Genomic DNA, 20,108 nt, shown 5'->3' on the forward strand with positions numbered 1-20,108 from the left:
TTTTAAAAGTAACTCTTAAATTTCAACTCTCAAAAGAACTGCAGTGAGCTCTTTAAAAACAAATTTACCAAAGGTTTAGGTTTTGATAGAATCAATGGCCCAAAGGTCTCTGGATGATTAGAGACTGGATGTACAGCTAAAAATGCGCAATGGGACCTTGTGGAAGTCCTGACTCGCTGACCTATGTGGCAATGGTCCAGGAAGTTTTAACTTCTGATGGGCAATTCCCATGTTCCCCAAGACCCACTGCAAATGTCTCTGACACTGAGTTAGAGTTGGAGACTTTGGATAATTCCACGGTACTTGCCTGGGTAGTTACCCAGGAAATGTTAGACAGATCAAAACTTAGTTGAACTCATGGGTAACTACATAACTGACTCTTCAAGCACTCACACTGACCTCCCAACTGCTCCCTAACCCTACCACTTAAGTATCAAGTAACCCTTTGATCAGACTGGACCACCCCCTCGACCACCCGACTACCCACTGACCAGACCTGACCCGACTACCCCCCAAATCCGACCCAACTAACCCCCCCCCAACCCCCAATATGACCCGACTGGACCCAACTACCCCCTAACCACCTGACCCGGCTACTGATGCGACCAACACTAACCCCCCCCCCCCCCCACCCCACCCACCCTGACCCTTCTAAATGCCTGACTACCCTCTCCAATCACCCAACTACCTCCAGATCTGATTACCTCCTCACTGACTTGCCACCTCACACGCCCACACACCTATCCTCCTACAACCTCACCCACCTGCCACCTCACCCACCTACCACCTCACCCACCTACCACCTCACCCACCTGCCACCACAGCCACCTATCACCTCAGCACCTATCCCCTACCCACTTATTATTTTGCCAATTATTTTAAGTCAATGACATTTGATTACGAATCCACTTGCCAGAAGACATAGTTTCTCCCTACTTGCTCAATCAAAGTCCCTCATAATTTTGAGCACTACTTTTAAATCTCCCATTAATCTTCTTTGACCTAAGCAGAACAACGACATTCCCTTATAGTTAGTATAGTCCAAGTAAACCTCCACTGTACCCTCTCGAGGTCTTAACATCCTTCCTAAAGTATAATGCCCAGAATTGTCCACATACTCCAGCTGAAACCTAACCAGTGATTTGTAAAGGTTTAGCATGACTTCCATATTTTTGTATTTAATGCCCCTATTTATAAAATCAAGTATGTCAAACACTTTCTTAACCACTTTAACAACTTTTCCTGTCACCTTTAAGGATTCATTCATATGCATTCCAGGTCTGTCTATTCCTGCACTCCCCTCAAAACTGTACAATTTAGATTACACCGATGCTCCATATTGTTTCTGCCAAAGTGCATCACTTCACACTTACATTAAATTGCATCCACCATGTATCTGCCTATTTCACCAGTTTGTCTATACTCCTCAAGTTTAATATTATTTTTCACCACTATTTACCATGTTGCCAAGTTTTAGATCATCTGCAAACTTGAAAACTGTACTTCCTATACCCAAATCCATGCCATTTATATATAACAAGAAAAGTAATGGGCCTAATAGTGACTCCCAAGGGACATCTCTCCAGTCAGAAAAACATCTGTTCACCATTAGTCTTTGCCTCCTATCCCTTAGCCAATTAGGTACCTAGGCTACCACCCCCTTTAATGCTATGTGTTTTGACTGTATTTTACAAATATATCTGTAATGTGGTACTTTTATCAAGTGCCTTTTCAAAATCTGTAGATGCATAACCAGAGAGAGAGAGAGAGAGAGAGAACATTCACTGCACTGCCTTTACCAACCTTCCCTGTTACTTCAGGTCAGTCAGACACAAATTACCATGAACAAATGTGTGCTGAATGCCCTTTATTAACCCATGCTTCTACAAATGAGAATTAATTTTGTCCTTGACAATGGTATTTAGTAGTTTTCCCATCACTGATGTCAGATTGATTGACTTGTCATTACTGGGTTTATCTCTCTCCCCTATTTTGCCATAGCTTCTCATGCATGGAGGGTTGAAAGATTGTCATCAGAGCTTCTTCTATCTCTACCTTAGCTTCCCTTGGCAACTTAGGATGCATTCCACTAAGGACTCATTCTGTTCTCCCAGTTGACTTCCGTTTCCATTGTCATCCGGGGACTGCATGCTTCCTCCTGTGGGAATAAACTTGTTTTGTGCCCAAAGTATCTCTGCCTTGCTCACTTACTGTTTACCTAGACACACTTTGTTCAGTCCACCTTTGCCCACAAGTCCACCTCTTCTCAAGTCACTAAAATTAGCTCTCTCCCAGTTGGGAATGTTCACTATTTTTCTTTTTCATATTCTACAACTACTTTAAATCTAATTCAATTATGATCACTATTACCAAGATGTTCTACAACTGTAACACTCTACTTGCCCTGTCTCCTTCACCAGAACTGGAACCAGCACAGCCTCCTCTCTCCTTGGGCAAGAAACATACTGTTTAAAGAACATCTTTTAATGAATTCTTCACCTCTTTATTCTGTTTTCCCAGTCTGTATTAGAATTTTTAATAAATATTTCAGGATCAGAAAAAAAGTGATTCTTTAGAATAATTTGCAGCAGGGAAAAAAAATCTCAAAATTAACATTGCTCCAAGCAAGGAATGAGACAAGTGAGACGTAACTCATTTAATGCTAATAAACTCGATTATAAGCGAGTTCAAAATTTCCCTCGGAGCTACCAGTGCAGAAGTGACTCCACGCCAGAAATAGGTTGGCAAAATATTTCTCAAACTCTTCGACATTTTTACAGTCCGTGTCCATTTCAACAAACCACATCCCGCCAAGATAAAAAAAAGTCAGTTTCCAAGGGATGTGCAACACATTTGCAATGATTTATTGCTACCATCAGGCACTTACTAACCTATCTGCTATCTAGACATATAGACGAGTCAGCTGCCATTGTACCATTCCCTTTGCCCTTTGCTCTGCGCATAACGTTTTATATGTAGTGCCCCCTCCTGTTTATAGTTATTTACACACTATTGTTGAAGTCATCAAACCGTGAAACCAAACTGCGTGCTTTCCCAAACTTACTGTAAAACATAATCTCTCTATTTCTCCTTTGTATGGAGAGCTGATGCTTTACAGTCGATTTGTTATCAAGAGCATATCAAACAATGACATGTGTTTTTAGCGGGAAACCAGCGTAATATCATGTGAAAGGCTGGGATGGTTCGCGGGTCCCTGTTAGGGGGGAATGTGGGGTCTTTGGCCAGATGTGGAGATATTTCCCAGACAGGACGGGGAGCGGGTTCCAGTGTTGTCCCTCAGGATGTGCCGCGGCAGCTTTTAAGGACACTTTAAGGCGACGTTAAAGACGTCCGAAAGCACGTGATCGCAAGGACCGTGAGCTTTAAAAATGTGTGTTCCCAGGGAGAAGCAACGGGGAAAAGGACTGTTTGGGGTTTGAGAGAGAGATGAGCGGTGAAGTGAAGGCGCGTTCTCGATGACTAATTTCCTGTGGTGATCGCGGCTATAAAGCTCGGGGATGTGCCGAGCTGACGGACAGAGCAGCAGTTTGGGGTTCGGCGCCTTATGGGACTAATGTGCAGGATTGATCAGAATGTCTGGCAGGAAGATCTCGTCCGAATCGTTCAGCTCCACCGGCTCGGATTACCCGGAGAGTCCTGAGGACGGGGGGTGTCCGTTCTCTCGGGTGTTGAATGGGAAGAGCTCAGTGTCAGGAGCCAGCACCAGGAATGCTGCTCGCAGGCGCGTGAATCTGGACTGCTTGGGAGAGAGCATCCGGAAACTTGTCTTTCCAACGGTAAAGAGACGGGAACTGCACACACTCCTCTCTCATCCTTCCTGCTTTACGCCCCATGCAGCCCCCTTCTTTCTACTGCATTTTCATTCTCTTCACATTCAAGCACCTATCCTTGTGCATACAATCATAACACTCAATTCTGTGCGTTGCTCTGGTGCTTCACTGGGCTTCGGGTTTTAGTATGTCGCCTGTTCCTGTTCATTTTTGTTAATCGTATGAATAAGCTGGTGAAAAGTTTTAGGAAATGTTATGAGTGATTATTTGGAGCTACTCCAGTGCTCATTTTTATAGTCAGGTCTGCTCCCTCTTGCATTAATCAAAGTCCGTGTTGATAGTTTTGTTTTTACAAATAGCAGGGATCCTTAAAGAGGCGTCCAAACTTTTGCTAATCGAATGAATTCACGTTTAATGGCACTAATAATATATGATCCTAAAATACAATTTGGTGCAATCTTTATGTTGATCACACGGATGTTTAATTTAATTCTGTGGAAAGAGATGTTCTTTCAAAGTTGGTTGCAACGCATTCACCTTTAGATTTTAAGTACGTTGATTTGGCTATTTGCTTGAGAGGACAGCAACACCGTATCTCAGCAGATGTTGATTATTATTTCGCATGCTTCGGTGATCACTTTGAAAGGAGAAGATACCGCTTGTGATTGCGCTAATTCGACCTGTGATTTTTTTTGTTATCTGGCGATTGTCTTCATGTTAGAGTATGCCGTTTTGCTATTTATCTCACTGGCACACTCCTGTTACTAGAGGAAATGATCAAAAGGAGAAAAAGACCTTAAAATTTTCTCATAAAAATACTCTGTGAGATATGAACAATATCCCTTACCTGACTACCTTTAAATCTCTTCAATGGCTTCCCAATTGGTGCACAGCCCCCTAAAAAATTGATTTTGTTTATTTAATTTCATTTACATTTCGTTATTACCGTACTGTTGCATCACTGTTGTCAAAAGGAAAATTAAACGGATCATGTTAGAAATGCAATAGATATACCTCAATAGCAATTAAAACAAAATATATCTTTGCGTTTTACATTTTCATTGCTTTCTATCTTTTGATTATCTTCCATAGGCAATTTTATATGATTTGTACGAAAGACAGCTTTTTGAATTAGTTTGAAATCTAAAGTATTACTATTGCATTTTTTGTTGCTTTGGCCACAAATGTGAATCATTCAGAGGCCAGTATGCATCCTTTATAGTTTGAAAGGTTGTAGGTATTGGAAATTGAAACCTGGTATACCTAAAGAAAAATACTGTGAATGCTGGAAATAAAAACAGAGAATGCTGAAAATACTCAACAAGTCAGGCAACATCTGTGGAGAGATTTTTAAAAAATTAATAGGGCTGGATTTTATGGGGCACTGTGTTCCCTACCTCACTCTCTGGCCAAAAAGTTGGTCATCAGCCCACTAACCCAAAACCTGGCTGCCCCGCAGCAATCACTATTACTATTATTATTATTAATAAGCTGGGAGCAGCCATAATTGTTTCAATGTGGGACTTCTGCTCTGGGTTCTGCTTTTTATTTTCTGCTTTGGGTCGGTGCTCAGTGTTGTCCGGTCTCCCGGTCTGTGTCTCAGCTTGCACCTGTTGCTACCGCAATGTTCTGACGTCTTGGTGAATATTAATTGTTTCTTTCTTTTGTCCTTCCTTTAAGGATCTCTTTTCTTGCCAGCCCTGTATCTTCTGTTTAAGGCTCCCTGGGACTTTTACTCACCACCACCATGTTTTGTTGTGTGATTAGGGTCTAGATGGGGGTTTTGGGGATTTTCTATTCTCCCAAAGTATGCTGCTCAAGTCTGGAGTTTCTCAAAAGCATTACTTTTTATTTACAGCAAGTATTTACACTCTTGGACCTCTATACAGGTTGGAACTTCTCCTTTTTCCAGATCTCTCTTACTTCTCAGTCATGTGAATTGATATTATTACATCAGCATCGTGTATCCTTCTGATGTTAACCCTTTACTCTACAAAAGGGAATTCACTGCTTCAGTGTCCACGTAGTGTGTAAACATAGGCAGAGAATTATGCATCTCAATGACTGGTATCTTGGCAGCAACTATGATGCCTTCATTCTTAGCAGTCAGCTGTGCCAGTTGCGTTTGAATCACCATGACAAACTAAAAGGTGGCTACTGGCTATCAAGGGCAATCTGCTGACCAAATGGCTGATGACCTTAGGGCATATATGTACAGCATGCATACAATAAAAGCCAAGTTGTCACACAAAATTATGATAGAGAAGATTATTGATGTGCTGAAACAATGTTTCTGCCACCTAGGTCTCTCTAGAGGAGTCCTATAGTACTTGGCAGTGCACATGTCAACATTTTTGATGGTTTGTTGCATGCTGAAGATCCTTGCCATCACGAGGGGACAGCCTTGCCACTTGTTATACAGCAAGCAGCTCGGGGACAGGAACATGAGGAGGAGGAGGAAGAGATGAGACAACCTAGACAATCCCTTTCAATCTGGGTTGTCTGGAACAAACTCAAATGAGCACGATATCAATAACTGCAACCCTAATATTTCATTCACCAACAGTCCCACATCTTATCTTCTCTCTGCTACTTACCATCACAGCACTCATTTGGACACAGTGCAAATATCAGTCACCACAGAATAAACAATTGGAACCAAATTTATCAATAAAACTACTCCATATTGCATGTAATGGTCAAATAATCACCTGTAGAAGGCACAGTGTTTGGTTTTCACATATACGCCAATGTCACCAGCTCTACTTCACCACCACCTCTTTTGACTTCTCCGGTGTTGCTACATTATCAGATTGCTTATACAACATCCATTACCGGATGAGCAAAAATTTCCACCAATTAAATATCGGGAACACTGTAGCCATCATTTTCAGTCCCTACTCCAAACTCCCTGGCTACTGACTCTATCCTTCTCCCTGGTAACAGCCTGAAGTTAAGCCAGTCTGCTGGTAACCTTGGTGTCACATTTTATCCAGAGATGAGCTTCCAACCTCCTAGTCATGCCATCACTAAGACTGCTTATTTCCATCTCTGTAACATTGCTCGATAGCCCCTGTCTCAGCTCATCTGCTGCTGAAAACCTCATTCATGCCTTTGTTGCCTCTAGACTCGACTATTTCAAAGTACTCTTAGCTGGTCTCCCACATTCTACCCTCTGTAAACTTGAGGTCTTCCAAAAGTCTGCTGCCCATTTCTTAACTTGCAGCAAGTCCCGTTTCCCTATCACCCCTGTGCTCGCTGACCTACATTGTCTCCTGGTCTAGCAACGTCTTGATTTTAAAGATTCTCACCCTTGTTTTCAAATTCCTCCATGGTCTTTCCCCTTCCTATCTCTGTAATCTCCTCCAATCCCACAACCCTCTGAAATATCTGCTGTCCTTTAATTCTGGCTTCCTGTGCATCCCTGATTTTAATTTCTCCACTATTGGTGGCTGCGCCTTCAGTTCTCTGGGCCCCCAAGCTCAGGAAAACCCTACCCTACACCTCTGCACCTCTCTACCTCACTTTCCTCATTTAAAACACTCCTTAAAACTTAGCTCTTTGACCAAGCTGTTGGTCGTCTGACCTAATTTTCCTTGAGTGGCTCAGTGTCATACTTTTTATAATTCTGCCTTGGGAGCATTACATTAAAAATGCTATATAAATATAAGTTGTTATTTTCTGGGTGCCTGTACCTGTCCTCATGCTCCTATGCAGTTCTACCCCAGTGACTTCAGCATGGTTGCTGGAAGGCTGCTGACTTTCGGTGGGGGACACTGCAAATGGCCATGGAGGACAATCTCAAACAGTTTTCAGCCTGAAGTCTCAGCTGGGGACTACAGTATCTTGGAATAGGTAGCAGCAGCCTGGGCTGGCTGACAGGCAACAGCAAGGGCATAAGAACATAACGCATGAAATAGGAGCAGGAGGAGGCCATTTGGCCCCTTGAGCCTGTTCTGCCATTCAGTAAGATCATGGCTGATCTGATTGTGTCCTTAATCCACTTTCATGGCTGTCCCCCATAACCCTTGACTCCCTTGTATGTCAAAAATCTGTCCAAGTTAGCCTTGAATATATTCAATGACCCAGCCTCCACTGCTCTCTGGGGTGGTGAATTCTAAAGTCTAATGACCCACTGAGATAATAAGTTCTTCCTCATCTCTGTCTTAGGTTTGCCTTATTTTAAAACTGTGCCCCCCTAGTTTTAGATTCCTCCACAAGAGGAAACGTACTCTCAGCATCTAAGTGGTCTAGCCCCCTCAGAATCTTAAATGTTTCAATAAGATCACCTGTCATTCTACTAAACACCCGATCAGTATAGGCCCAGCCTGCTCACCTTTTCTCATAAGGCAATCAGGAATCAGCCTAGTGAACCTTCTCTGAACTGCCTCCAATGTCTCCTTAAGGGATCAAAACTATATGCTGTACTCTTAAATATGGTCTCACCAATGCCCTATACAGTTATAGAAAGACTTCCCTACATTTATACCCTATACCTTTTGCAATAAAAACTAACATTCCATTTGCCTTCCTAATTACTTGCTGTACCTGCATACTAACCTGTTGTGATTCATGTACGAGGACACCCAGATTCCTCTGTACCACAGCATTCTGTAGTCTCTCTCCATTTAAATAATATTCTGCTTTTCTATTCTTCCAGCCAAAGTGGACAACTCACATTTACCCACATTATACTCAATCTGCAAAATTTTTGCCCACTCACTTAAGCTATCTATATTCTTTTACAGACTCTGTGTCCTCCTCACAGCTTATTTTCCTACCTATCTTTGTATCATCATCAAATTTGTCAACAATACACTTGGTTCCTTCATCCAAGTCATTAACTTAGACTGTGAATAGTTGAGGCACCAACACTAATCCCCGTGGCACCCCACTTGTAACAGTTTGCTAATCTGAAAATGACCCATTTATCCCAACTCTGTTTCTTGTTAGTTAGCCAATCTCCTATCCATGCTAATATATTACCCCCAACACCATGAGCTCTTATCTTATGTAGTGTGTAGTAACCTTTTATGTGGCACTTCTATTGAATGCCTTTTTGAAATCCAAATCCACTACATCTACTGGTTCCCCATTATTCACCCTGCTTGTTACATTCTCAAAGAACTCTAATAAATTTGTCAAATACAGTTTCCCTGTTACAAAACCATATTGGCTCTGCTTGATTTGGATTATGATTTTCTAAATATTCTGCTACTACTTCCTTAATAATAGATTGCTAGAAGAGTGACAGGGGTTGGGGCAATGAATACCCACAGTGGAGAAAGCAGTGTTTTAACTGTAAGAAGCTGAATCATTTTGCACACAAGTGTTTGGCTAGAAAGAAGCAAAACAAGCCTATACAGATGGCCAGTGGAGAGATATCAGCAGAAGGAGATGATGAAGCACTATACACCATGCAACAGGTTGGTTATGTCAAGTCTATAGGTGATAGATGGTTACAATGATGACCGCAGAAGGGGAGTATTAAGTGAGCAAGAAGTGTTAGATAGACACTGGTGCGGCATGCAACATATGATCTTCACAGACCTGTGCGAAGTGGCTCAATATGGCGATCTATAAATGAAGCCCTGGAAAGTAAGGTTGAGGCTATATGATGGTACCGGGAGGACAAATTAATCTGAGAGACCAATGCAAGAAGTAAGATCTAGAGTTCCAGATCATAGATGGAACACAATGGTCATCATTTCAGCTGAAGCAAGTCTAAAGCTTGGACTGGTAACCCTGAACGTGCCAACAGAGATTTACAACGTGTCGCAGCATACCAAACCACTGACTGTTGGACAGATCCTATAGGAGTACAGAGATGTGTTTACAGGGTTGGGATGTCTACCAGGAGAATATCATCTAGAAGTAGATGGGAGTGTAAGACCAATTCAGCAACTGCCAAGAAGAGTTCCAGCTGCCCTCAAGTCAAGCCTAGAAAACAAAATTGAAGAGCTGGAAAAGAGGGAAATAATTTAAAAAGTAACAACTCCTACAGACTGGATTAGCAGTATAGTAGCAGTGAAACAACCTGGAAAGCTGCGAGTATGCTTAGACCCAAAGGATTTAAATAAAGCGCTGAAGAGATCTTACTACCCCATGCCAACTGTCAAAGGAATTTTGCCGCAACTTGCCAAGGCAAAGACCTTTACTACCCTAGATGTGAAGGATGATTACTGGCAAGTGTAGCTGGATGAAAGCAACAACTTCCTAACTACATTCTGGATGCCATTCAGGAGATACAGATGGTTGCGCATGCCATTTGGCATTTCCACAGCTCCAGAAGAGTATCAACGTAGACAGCATGGGATAGTCAGTGATCTTCCCAGAGTGGAAGCCATAGTGGATGACCTACTAGTCTACGGATGTGGAGATACAATGGAAGAAGCCATAGCTGAGCGTGATCATAAATTAATATGACTGCTAGACACAGCGCGCCAGATGAACCTGAAGCTGAATAAGAAAAAATTGCAATTGAAAATACCTGAAGTCAAGTACATACGTCATGCACTGACAGCAAAAGGACTTCGCCTGGATCCTGACAAGGTGAGACCTGTAGCAGCGATGCAGCGACCAACAGGCGTGAAAGCAGTGCAATGATTGGTTGGATACATGAACTATTTAGCAATATTTTTGTCTAATTTGTCGTTGGAGTTTGAACCATTACTTAAGTTCACTGCCAAAGAGGTGCAGTGGTGTTGGGGCACAGAACAAGAAGCAGTGTTCACTAAAATCAAACAACCAGTAACAACAACATCAGTGCTGAAGTACGATGATGTCAATGATGATGTCAATGATGAAGTCACCTTACAGTGTGACGACAGCGAAATGGGTCTTGGAGCAAGGACAACCAGTTGCAGTTGCATCCAGGGCACTAATGCAAACGGAACAACGCTACACTCAGATAGGGAAAGAGTGCCTGGCTATTGTTTTTACTTGTGAGCATTTTCATCTGTACCTACTCAGGAGAGACAAAGTAACAGTGAAGTCCAATCAGAAACCACTTCAAAGTATTTTTCTCAAACTGCTACTATCTGCTCAAAAGCATCTGCAAAGAATGTTACTTTGTTTACACAGATATCATCTGGAAGTGACATATAAGCAAGGGTAACAGATGTACATTGCAGACATGCTGTCGAGATTAGCACTTCCCATGAAGAAAGTTGAGGATGCTGCAACAGAATGTGAAATCTTCCACATGCAATGTGAAACAGCAGCTCGACATGATCTGGAAGTCATCAACCCAGTAGGGACATTGGCCAGGATTTTCCAGCCCCATCATGGCGAGACATTGACTTTTGGCGGGTCAGGATGACCCCAGTGGTTGGCGGGGCCAGAAAATCCTGCCCATTGAATCTGACAGGCAAGCGCCTTTCTCAAATCAAGTAAACTACCCAACAAGATGCAACTCTACAAGTGCTACAAGAAGTAATGATGAAAGGGTAGCCTGAGAGCATCAAGGACACACCTGTGGTCACAAGAGCATATTGGGCATACCGAAATGAATTGACAGCCCAAGATGGCATCTTGGACTAAGGAAATAGAGTCATTACCCCTGAGGAGATGAGAGGAGAGATGCTGAAGCGCATCCATGCAACCATCAAGGAATTGAATTGAGTCTGAGAAAGGCAAGAGAAATGCTCTACTGGCCAAACATGAGCAATGAAATTAAAGACCACATAGGCCAGTGCGATGCTTGTAACGAGTACCAAGCTAAACAAGCTAGAGAGCCGTTGATGATGCATGACATTCCGGACAGACCATGGATAAAGCTGGGAATATGCCTCTTCACTATAGCAGGAACTGTTTATCTTGTCAGCTGGGAGTTAGACCAGCTGACTTCAATGACGACAGAAGAAACAGTAGAATGCCTGAAGGTCCATTTCAGTCGTTACAGCATTCCAGACATTGTGATGAGTGTCAATGGCCCTCGGTTCATGAGTGCAGAGTTCAGCTGCTTCACAAAGGAAGGGGAAATTCGACACTATACATAATCTCTACACTATCCCCCGTCAAATGGAAAAGCTGAAGTGGCAGTGAAAATTGCCAAAGGAATCACCAAAAAAATCAAGCAAAAGTAGCACAGATATATTCAAGGCAATCCTCGAGTGGAGAAACCCACTGATTGAGGGGATGGAAAATAGTCCAGTCTAAAGACTAATGTCACACTGCACCCAAACTACTCTCCCAATAGCAAAAAAGCTACAGAAACCAAAAGTAGTAACAAGTGTGAGCAAAAAAGATCAAGGTGAAACGGCAGAAAACCAAATTTCACTTTGACAAGACTGCCAAACCATTTCCAGAGCTGAACATTGGTGAGCCAGCCAGGGTGCAAACCTTCAACACTCTGAACAGGAGTCAGCCCACCTGGCAACTTCGAAAATGTGTAGAGAAATTGTTACCTCAATTGTACGCGGTGGAAGGGAACGACCAAAAGTACTGGCGCAACTGCAGGCATATCCGAACAACTAGCAAAGCTGTTCCTTCCCCGCCGTCGGGCGGTCAGGGAGAAGGGATCTCACCAGTTGTACTGACTACAGAAGCACCATCAATCCCAGAGATCCACGGGTCCCCAAAAATAGCAATGGAACAACAGTTACCATAGCAATAAGTGCCATGGGAACGACACTCTTAGGATGAGGAACATCACCCAGACGAGAGCCAATAACAATGCGCACTTGCACCATTAAGAGACCTGCACAATTTAAAGACTATGGGCAGAATTTTTAGGTTGGCGTGCAGGCGCATGCCCGACCCAATCGGCGAGCGTCCCAATGTCATCCTGCGCTCGCATGATATTTCGATCAGTGGGTGCGTGCGAGTATCAGAAGCGCGCCCGCCAACAATTAAGAAGACAATTAAAGTTGTTAAAGTTCCAATTGTCCCCGATTTTTCATGGTCCGTCCAACCTTACGGTTGAAGGATGGGCGCATCTGCCAGGTGGTCTTTGCATGTTTGATGAAACCTTATCCAAGGGCAGAATGAGGTTTCCATTATTAAATGAAAGAAAAATGAAAAGCTATGGACAGAATTTTTAACATGTGTATGTTCAGGTGACTGATTGTGATGCTTGGACATTTTTTTGTGATTTTAAAATCTTTATTTAATTGTTTTGAAGTTTTCAGCTCCCTGGGACAGCTCTTTGCCTTCAGGGAGCTTTCATTCAGCGCTTGCCAGCACCTGTGCATATGTCAGCGCCCACGCTCCTCCTGCCCCCACCCCTGCAGCACTGAGCCTTTCAGCGTGCGTTTCACGCTGGCTCGTTGTTAATGGGTCAGCTAGCGTGAAATCGTGGTCGGGGCCCGATCACAGGCGGCGGTCCATTCCCCAGCTTCAACCGGGCCCATCGATTGTACCTGCACACCGACCTAAAAATCCTACCCTAGTGTGCAATGCAGGTACAGAGATTGACTAGTAGAACAAACAGTTGTAATGCATGAGAGTGGTGGATGTGTAGTGGTTAACCTGGGTAGTTCACAGTTGCACATGATCGTGCATGCATATTTGTCTTTGTTCATTAGAAAAAGGGGGAATGTTTGTGTCTTTTGTTCATTCTGAAAAGGGGATGTTCAGGGTTTTGAAATGCAACAGTACTACATGTCCTATCTGGCTTGCAGTAGTCATGTGACCTCTGCCATGAGGTACTCTCTCCCCCTCTCTGTAAGCAGATATTTTACATCAGTTCAGTAAAAACTTACAATGAGAAAGCACTGCAATCCTTGAATAGATAACATCCATATACATTCCCCAGTCCAATACTTTAGTCATCTATTCAAAAAATTCTATCATGTTTATCAGGCATGATCTCCCTTTAAAAAGGGCTCTCCCAACGGTTGAAAATTTTAAAGGTGTTTTGCACTGTATTCTTAATTACAAACTCCAGTAATTTCCTGACAACCAACTTTAGGCTAACTGGCCTATCATTTCTGGTTTTCCTCGCTCACCAATTTGAAATAGCGGAATGACATACACAATTTTCAAATCTAAAGGAACGTTTCCTGAATCCAGTGAATTTTGGAAGATTATACTTAATGTTAACTGTGTATTAATTGTATACAGATGGTGGCCACTAACTGGGGATTCACTTGTGCTCCTATAATTAGGAACAGACTGAAATTGTGGTAGCTAGGTTAGTAGGTGCATATTTGTAATGTGTATCTTTGCAAATAAAGTTTATAAAAGGGAGTAAAAATTGACTGCCTTGCTATCCTTCATCACCAGCTTTGTGGAATAGAACGTTGAAGGCATATTCTTACCTGTTTCCTTTGAAACTCTGGAACGGAAAGCATCTTCTCCTGGGGATTTACAGTTCTTTGTGCCATTGGGCAGAATTTTCGACTTCTATCAGCAGCGGGAATTGTGGTGGATGGGGGGGACTTAATTTGGTGGGAAGCAAAACATCAGTTTCCCAATAGTGGCATAAACTGTTGGAATTTTGTTCTCCTGGCTTTCAAGTCAAGTTAAAGGTGGGCTGAGCTTCCCGACGAACAATGTTGGAAACCTTATTTGCATGCATTAGCATCTCATGCATGCTAATTAAAAGACTTCCTTGCCGACTTTAAGTTCGTCTCCAAATTAAATTCCTCACCAGCGAGAATTTAGAGTGTTCAGTTTTATAACTGCATATAACTGGCGTGCACCTGGCGAGCTTCACCCCTTCCGTGACTTTGAGTCCGTAGAGGTTGCTTTCCCCTTCTTGGGGATCTCACAGAACTTCACTTGACTGCCATTAGCAAATGCTGTGCCAGGGCTGGACAAGGGGGGCAGGGAAAGGCTTGAAGGGAAGTTGGGTAGGTTGGAAGGTTAGAGTGAAGGCTGAACAAGGGAGGCAGGCTTTCAGGGGAAAGGTGGGAAGAGTGTCCAGTGAAAGGGTTGGGGAGAGTGTCCAGGAAAGGGAGGGGGATTGTCTTAGAGGGCAGGATTGGTGGTGTCCACATTGGGGTCCTTGAGGGGGAAACTCAGGGTGCTGGTGATAGGAAGGAACAAACACAGTCAGAAGTGGGGGTGGGATGCAGTAGGGTGGCAGGTCCAGGGTGACAGTCTGGTAGGTGAGGGTCTCATTGGGTGAGGGGAGGGGTGAGGGGACAGGGGTCACGGAGGGCGACAAGACAGGTGACTCGAATAACGGGAGGGGCAGGGTCAGGGTGGGCTTGGGGGCAATAACGGGTGTGGGCTCTGAGGAGAGGAAAGGCATGTGGAGGTCGATCATGATAGGGCCCAGGGTAATGGGGGGGCGGTTCAAGGGTGACAGAGGGGAGAGGGATGGTGATATTGGGTGTGTCTATGGTGAAGGGGGGGAAGTTGGCGGGTGACAGGGGGAGGGTAGAAGGTGGTGGAGTGAGTTTGAAAGGTGACACACATTTTTCAAACCTGACCTTTACCACGCAGTTTGTCAGTCAGTGAGATCCCTCGAGGTGGGTGGAGGGTCTTTTCGGGTGGGTGGAGTTCAAATTCAGCACAAGTGGCCAACTAAAGGGACACCCTAATAATTATGAGGCAACTGATACCAAAGATGCTCACTTGTATTCTCTCTCCTTGCTATGCTGAAGGCTGCATTGCAGCAGGTTTGTTCCCGACTCATAGGCCCCATAATATTGAGATCCCAGTAAGCCGTTCATTCTTTGTGATTCGCCATCTGCTGCAGTCAAAGGCAGGGATGAAGGGAGGGATGTCTTCAAGGGGCACAATTGGTGGAGGGCAGCCAACTCCCGACTCTAAACTCCATCCTCTCGGGTGAATGGTAGTGGCTGACAAGGGATCATGCAGTTAGTCTTTCTGTGCTGCCAAGGAAATGGTCTCCCTATAGAGTCCTGAGGGTAGTGAGACAAGTGGAAAAGTGTCCGCTTGAGGCTTCCCACACATGGCTCTCATTGCCCTGGTCAAAGAGCATTGTCTCCACACGCATTCACGTGTGAACAGGAGGAACGCCCATCTCTGGTCCTCCAGGAGGTCCTACACCTGGAAGGGGTGGGGTGGGGATGCCATGTCTAGACAAAGGCTAGGGAAAGGGCTTAGCACTTGCCTGCTGGCTTTGAGATGAAGGGAAGCCTGTAAAAACATGCTCACCAAATGTATCACTTCAGTTCATTCAGACATCCACTGGACGTCAATGATACAGGCTGCAGGCAATCCTGTCTTGGCAATGACTCTGCTCCAGAGGAGGAGAGGGAAGGCCCATTGCCGGGATGTGATTATCACATATGCGAGTTTCTCCAGCATGAGCTGCAGCTGCAAGGACTCTGAAGGAGTAGTGTGGAGCTTTTAGAAGCAAGAAAACCCTAAGGTTGCGATGGAGAAAAGTGCTGGGGCTGGAGCTATGCTCTATAAGTAAAACTGGTAGCTTTTGTTTTTTTAGGAAATAATGAGTTTAATAGAAGCTGACCTGGAGGCTGCAGACATCCAGTCGATTGTGTTTAACCAGGGAATTCAGTTCTGTAGGTGTAGGGAGGAAAAGAGGGCGATCTGGAGAATTGAATAGGACCAAGTAGCCCTGTAAAGAGAGAAGCATAGCCATGAAATAGATGCCAAGGGTGTGTCGAAGTGTGTCAGGTGGGTCATGGCCATGTGACCATCAGCAAAGCCTATACTTGAACCAAGGGGTCATATTGGTAGGAATACCATAAACCTGGGCTGTGACATGTGCAGCCAGATCTAGAGAAAAAGGAACTGCCTCCTATAGTATGAATATGTTTAAAAGCCTATCAGAGTGAAAGCCGCAGTAAAAAAGTAGAGCTGGGCTAAGTCTGTTGGATTGAATTTAAAGTAGAAGCTCATATTATTTAGAATCATTATCCTATTTGCTCAGTGCACCTATTTAGCCGTTATTGCTTGTGTTTGTTTTGTTCAAGTTTATATAGTAGAGATTTTTTAATATTCTTTCACAGGATGTGAGTGTCACTGGCTAGGCCAGCATTTATTGCCCATCCCTAATTGCCCTTGAGAAGGTGGTGGTTAGCTGCCTTCTTGAGCTGCTGCAGACCATGTGCTGTAGGAACACCCACAGTGCTGTTAGGGAGTAAGTTTCAGGATTTTGACCCAGCGACAGTGAAGGAATGACGATATATTTCCAAGTCAGGATGGTGAGTAACTTGGAGGGGAATTTCCAGATGGTGGTGTTCCCAAGTATCTGCTGCCCTTGTCCTTCTAGGTGGTAGAGGTTGCAGATCTGGAAGCTGCTGTCGAAGGAGCCTTGGGGAGTTGCTGCAGTGCATCTTGTAGATAGTAGACCCTGTTGCCACTGCACGTCAGTGGTGCAGGGAGTGGATGTTGGAGATGGTGGATGGGGTGCCAATCAAGTGGGCTGCTTTGTCCTGGATGGTGTCAAGCTTCTTGAGTGCTGTTGGAACTGCACTCATCCAGGCAAGTGAAGAGTATTCCATCACACTCCTGACTTGTGCCTTGTAGATGGTGGACAGGCATTGTGAAGTCAGGAGATGAGTTACTCTCTGCAGAATCCCCAGCCTCTGACCTGCTCTTGTAGCCACAATATTTATATGGCTAAACTAATTCAGTTTCTGGTCAATGGTAACCGCCAGGATGTTGATATTGGGGGAATCAGCGATGGTAATGCCATTGAATGTCAAGGGGAGATGGTTGGATTCTGTCTTGTTGGAGATGGTCATTGACTGGCACTTGTGAGGCGCAAATGTTACTTGCCACTTATCAGCCCAAGCCTGAATGTTGTCCAGATCTTGCTGCATATAGGCTTGGACTGCTTCAGTATCTGAGGAGTCACGAATGGTGCTGAACATTGTGCAATCATCAGTGAACATCCCCACTTCTGAACTTATGATGGAGGGAAGGTCATTGGTGAAACAGCTGAAGATGGCTAGGCTTAGGATACTACCCTGAGGAACTCCTGCAGTGATGCCCTTGAACTGAGATGATTGACCTCCAACAACCACAACAATCTTCCTGTGTGCCAGGTATGACAAAACTGGTGGAGAGTTTTCCCCCTGATTCTCATTGACGCCAATTTTGCTAGGGCACCTTGATGCCACACTCGGTCAAATGCTGCCTTGATGTCAAGGGCAGGCACTCTCACCTCACCTCTGGAATTCAGCTCTTTTCTCCATGTTTGAATCAAGGCTGTAATGAGGTCAGGAGCTGAGGGGCCCTGACGGAACCCAAACTAGGTGTCAGTGAACAGGTTATTGCTGAGTAAGGGCTACTTGATTGCACTGGCGATGACACTTTCCATCACTTTGCTGATGATTGAAAGTAGACTGTGGGTTGGTAATTGGCCGGATTGGACTTATCCTGTTTTTTGTGGACAGGACATACCTGGGCGGTTTTTCACATTGCTGGGTAGATGCCAGTGTTGTATCTGTACTGGAGCAGCTTGGCTAAGGGTGCAGCAAGTTGTTGGAGCACAAGTCTTCAGTAATATTGCTGGAACGTTGTCATGGCACATATTCTTGCAGTATCCAATGCCTTCAGCCATTCCTTGAGATCACATGGAGTGAATCTAATTGGCTGAAGGCTGGCATCTGTGATGCCGTGGACCTCCAGAGGAGGCTGAGATGGATCATCCTTTTGGCACTTTTGGCTGAAGATGGCTGCGAATGCTTCAGTCTTATCTTTTGCACTGATGTGCTGGACTCCTCCATCATTGAGTGTGGGAATATTTGTGGAGCCTCCTCCTCCTATTAGTTGTTCAATTGTCTACCATCATTCGCGACAGGATGTGGCAGCACCTCAGATCTGATCCATTGGTTGTGGGATTGCTTAGTTCTGTCTATCGCATGCTGCTTTCACTGTTTGGCATGCAAGAAGTCCTGTGGTTTTTTGCTTCACCAGGCTGACACCTCATTTTTACGTATGTCTGGTGCTGCTCCTGGCAAGCCCTCCTGCACTCTATATTGAACCCAGGGTTGATCCACCGGCTTGATGATAATGCTAGAATGGGGAACATGCTCGCCCATGAGATTACAGATTGTGGTTATATACAATTCTGCTGCTGCTGATGGCCTACAGTGCCTCATGGATGCCGAGTTTTGATTTTCTAGATCTGTTCGAAATCTATCCCATCTAGTACGGTGGTAGTGCCACACAACACGATGGAGGGTATCCTCAGTGTGAAGTTGGGACTTCTTTTGGTGTTTCAATTTAATCTTGGAGTTCTGCCGCTTATTTTCTTACCCTTGGTTCTTCCATGCATTATATTCTTTCAATAATTAAGTTGTATTAAGCCAGATCCTAACAAGTATCCGGCTTGACCAGTATTCTCAAAACTGGAATCATAACACTCCCTCCATGCCAAGTCACTGAGGATCCTTTGACAGTTCTTTGACAGCTTCGACAATTTCTTGGTAGCTTTGACAGCTTTGACAGTTCCTTGACAGCTTTGATAGTTCTTTGACAGCTTTAACAGTTCCAATGATTTTATGCACTTTTTACTTTTAAGGGGAGGTGATGGTGTAGTGGTATTGTTGGTAGACTAGTAATCCAGAGACCTGGGCTAATGCTCTGGGGACCTAGGTTCAAATCCCACCATGGCAGATGTTGAAATTTGAATTCAATAAAAATCTGGAATTAAAAGTCTAATGATGACTGTGAAACCATTGTCGATTGTTGTAAAAACGCATGTGGTCCACTAGTGCCCCTTAGGGAAGGAAATCTACCATCCTAACCTGGTCTGGCCAAATGTGACTCCAGACCTACAACAATATGGTTGACTCTTTGAAATGGCCTAGAAAGCCATTCATTTGTCACCATCCCCTTCTCAAGGGCAATGAGGGATGGGCAATTAATGCTGGCCCAGCCAGCAAAGCCCACATCCCCTGAATGCATTACAAAAAACACAATCATGTTTAATTTTAACAATCCCTAATTAGTGCCTTGCCTCTCCCAAAGAGTGCCTTACCTCTCCCAAAAGTGTCCCAGGACCATATCCAAAGGGTACCCTGGCTATCTAAATGAATTCACCAAGTTCAGACCTGCTCTTACCTAGTCTAATCTGCATGCACTGGGTTTCTGACTCCTGGCTAACAAAATCTGACTTCAGTGGAGGCAGCTGGTGATTTAAATGGCCAGTTGTCTCCGTAAACTATGCATGTGTGAAACCCAGCCTGACCCCAGTCCCACCCCTGCGAAAACAGGAAGTGTCATGTTTGAGGGAAGGACTTAGAATTTCTGGGTTCATCCACCATTTTGCCACGGGGAAAGGCTCCCCATTGTGGCGAAAATTTGGGCTTACATTAATTTTGGTAAGTTCCTTGGAATGGCCAGCATTAAATCTCCTTCCTCAACTATAAATACTGATCCAAAGCAATTACTCAACATGTCTACAATTTCTGTATTTCATTGACA

General features: G+C 44.2%; 1 protein-coding gene across 2 annotated transcripts in view; it reads left to right on the forward strand.

Annotated features, from left to right (window-relative positions):
- The first annotated feature begins 3,422 nt into the window (after positions 1–3,422).
- The window catches only part of gucy1a2 (guanylate cyclase 1, soluble, alpha 2), a 266,554-nt gene continuing 249,868 nt past the window's right edge, over positions 3,423–20,108 (forward strand). The window contains exon 1 of one of the 2 annotated variants that reach the window (XM_078545516.1): positions 3,423–3,797. In XM_078545516.1, the coding sequence (XP_078401642.1) occupies positions 3,594–3,797 (204 nt within the window). In that variant the 5' untranslated portion in view covers positions 3,423–3,593. The remainder of the gene's footprint in view (positions 3,798–20,108) is intronic. The other variant, XM_078545517.1, reaches the window with a different exon arrangement.

Source organism: Cetorhinus maximus, chromosome 7, assembly GCF_964194155.1.
Source record: "Cetorhinus maximus chromosome 7, sCetMax3.hap1.1, whole genome shotgun sequence".
In the NCBI taxonomy this organism is placed as follows: domain Eukaryota; kingdom Metazoa; phylum Chordata; class Chondrichthyes; order Lamniformes; family Cetorhinidae; genus Cetorhinus; species Cetorhinus maximus.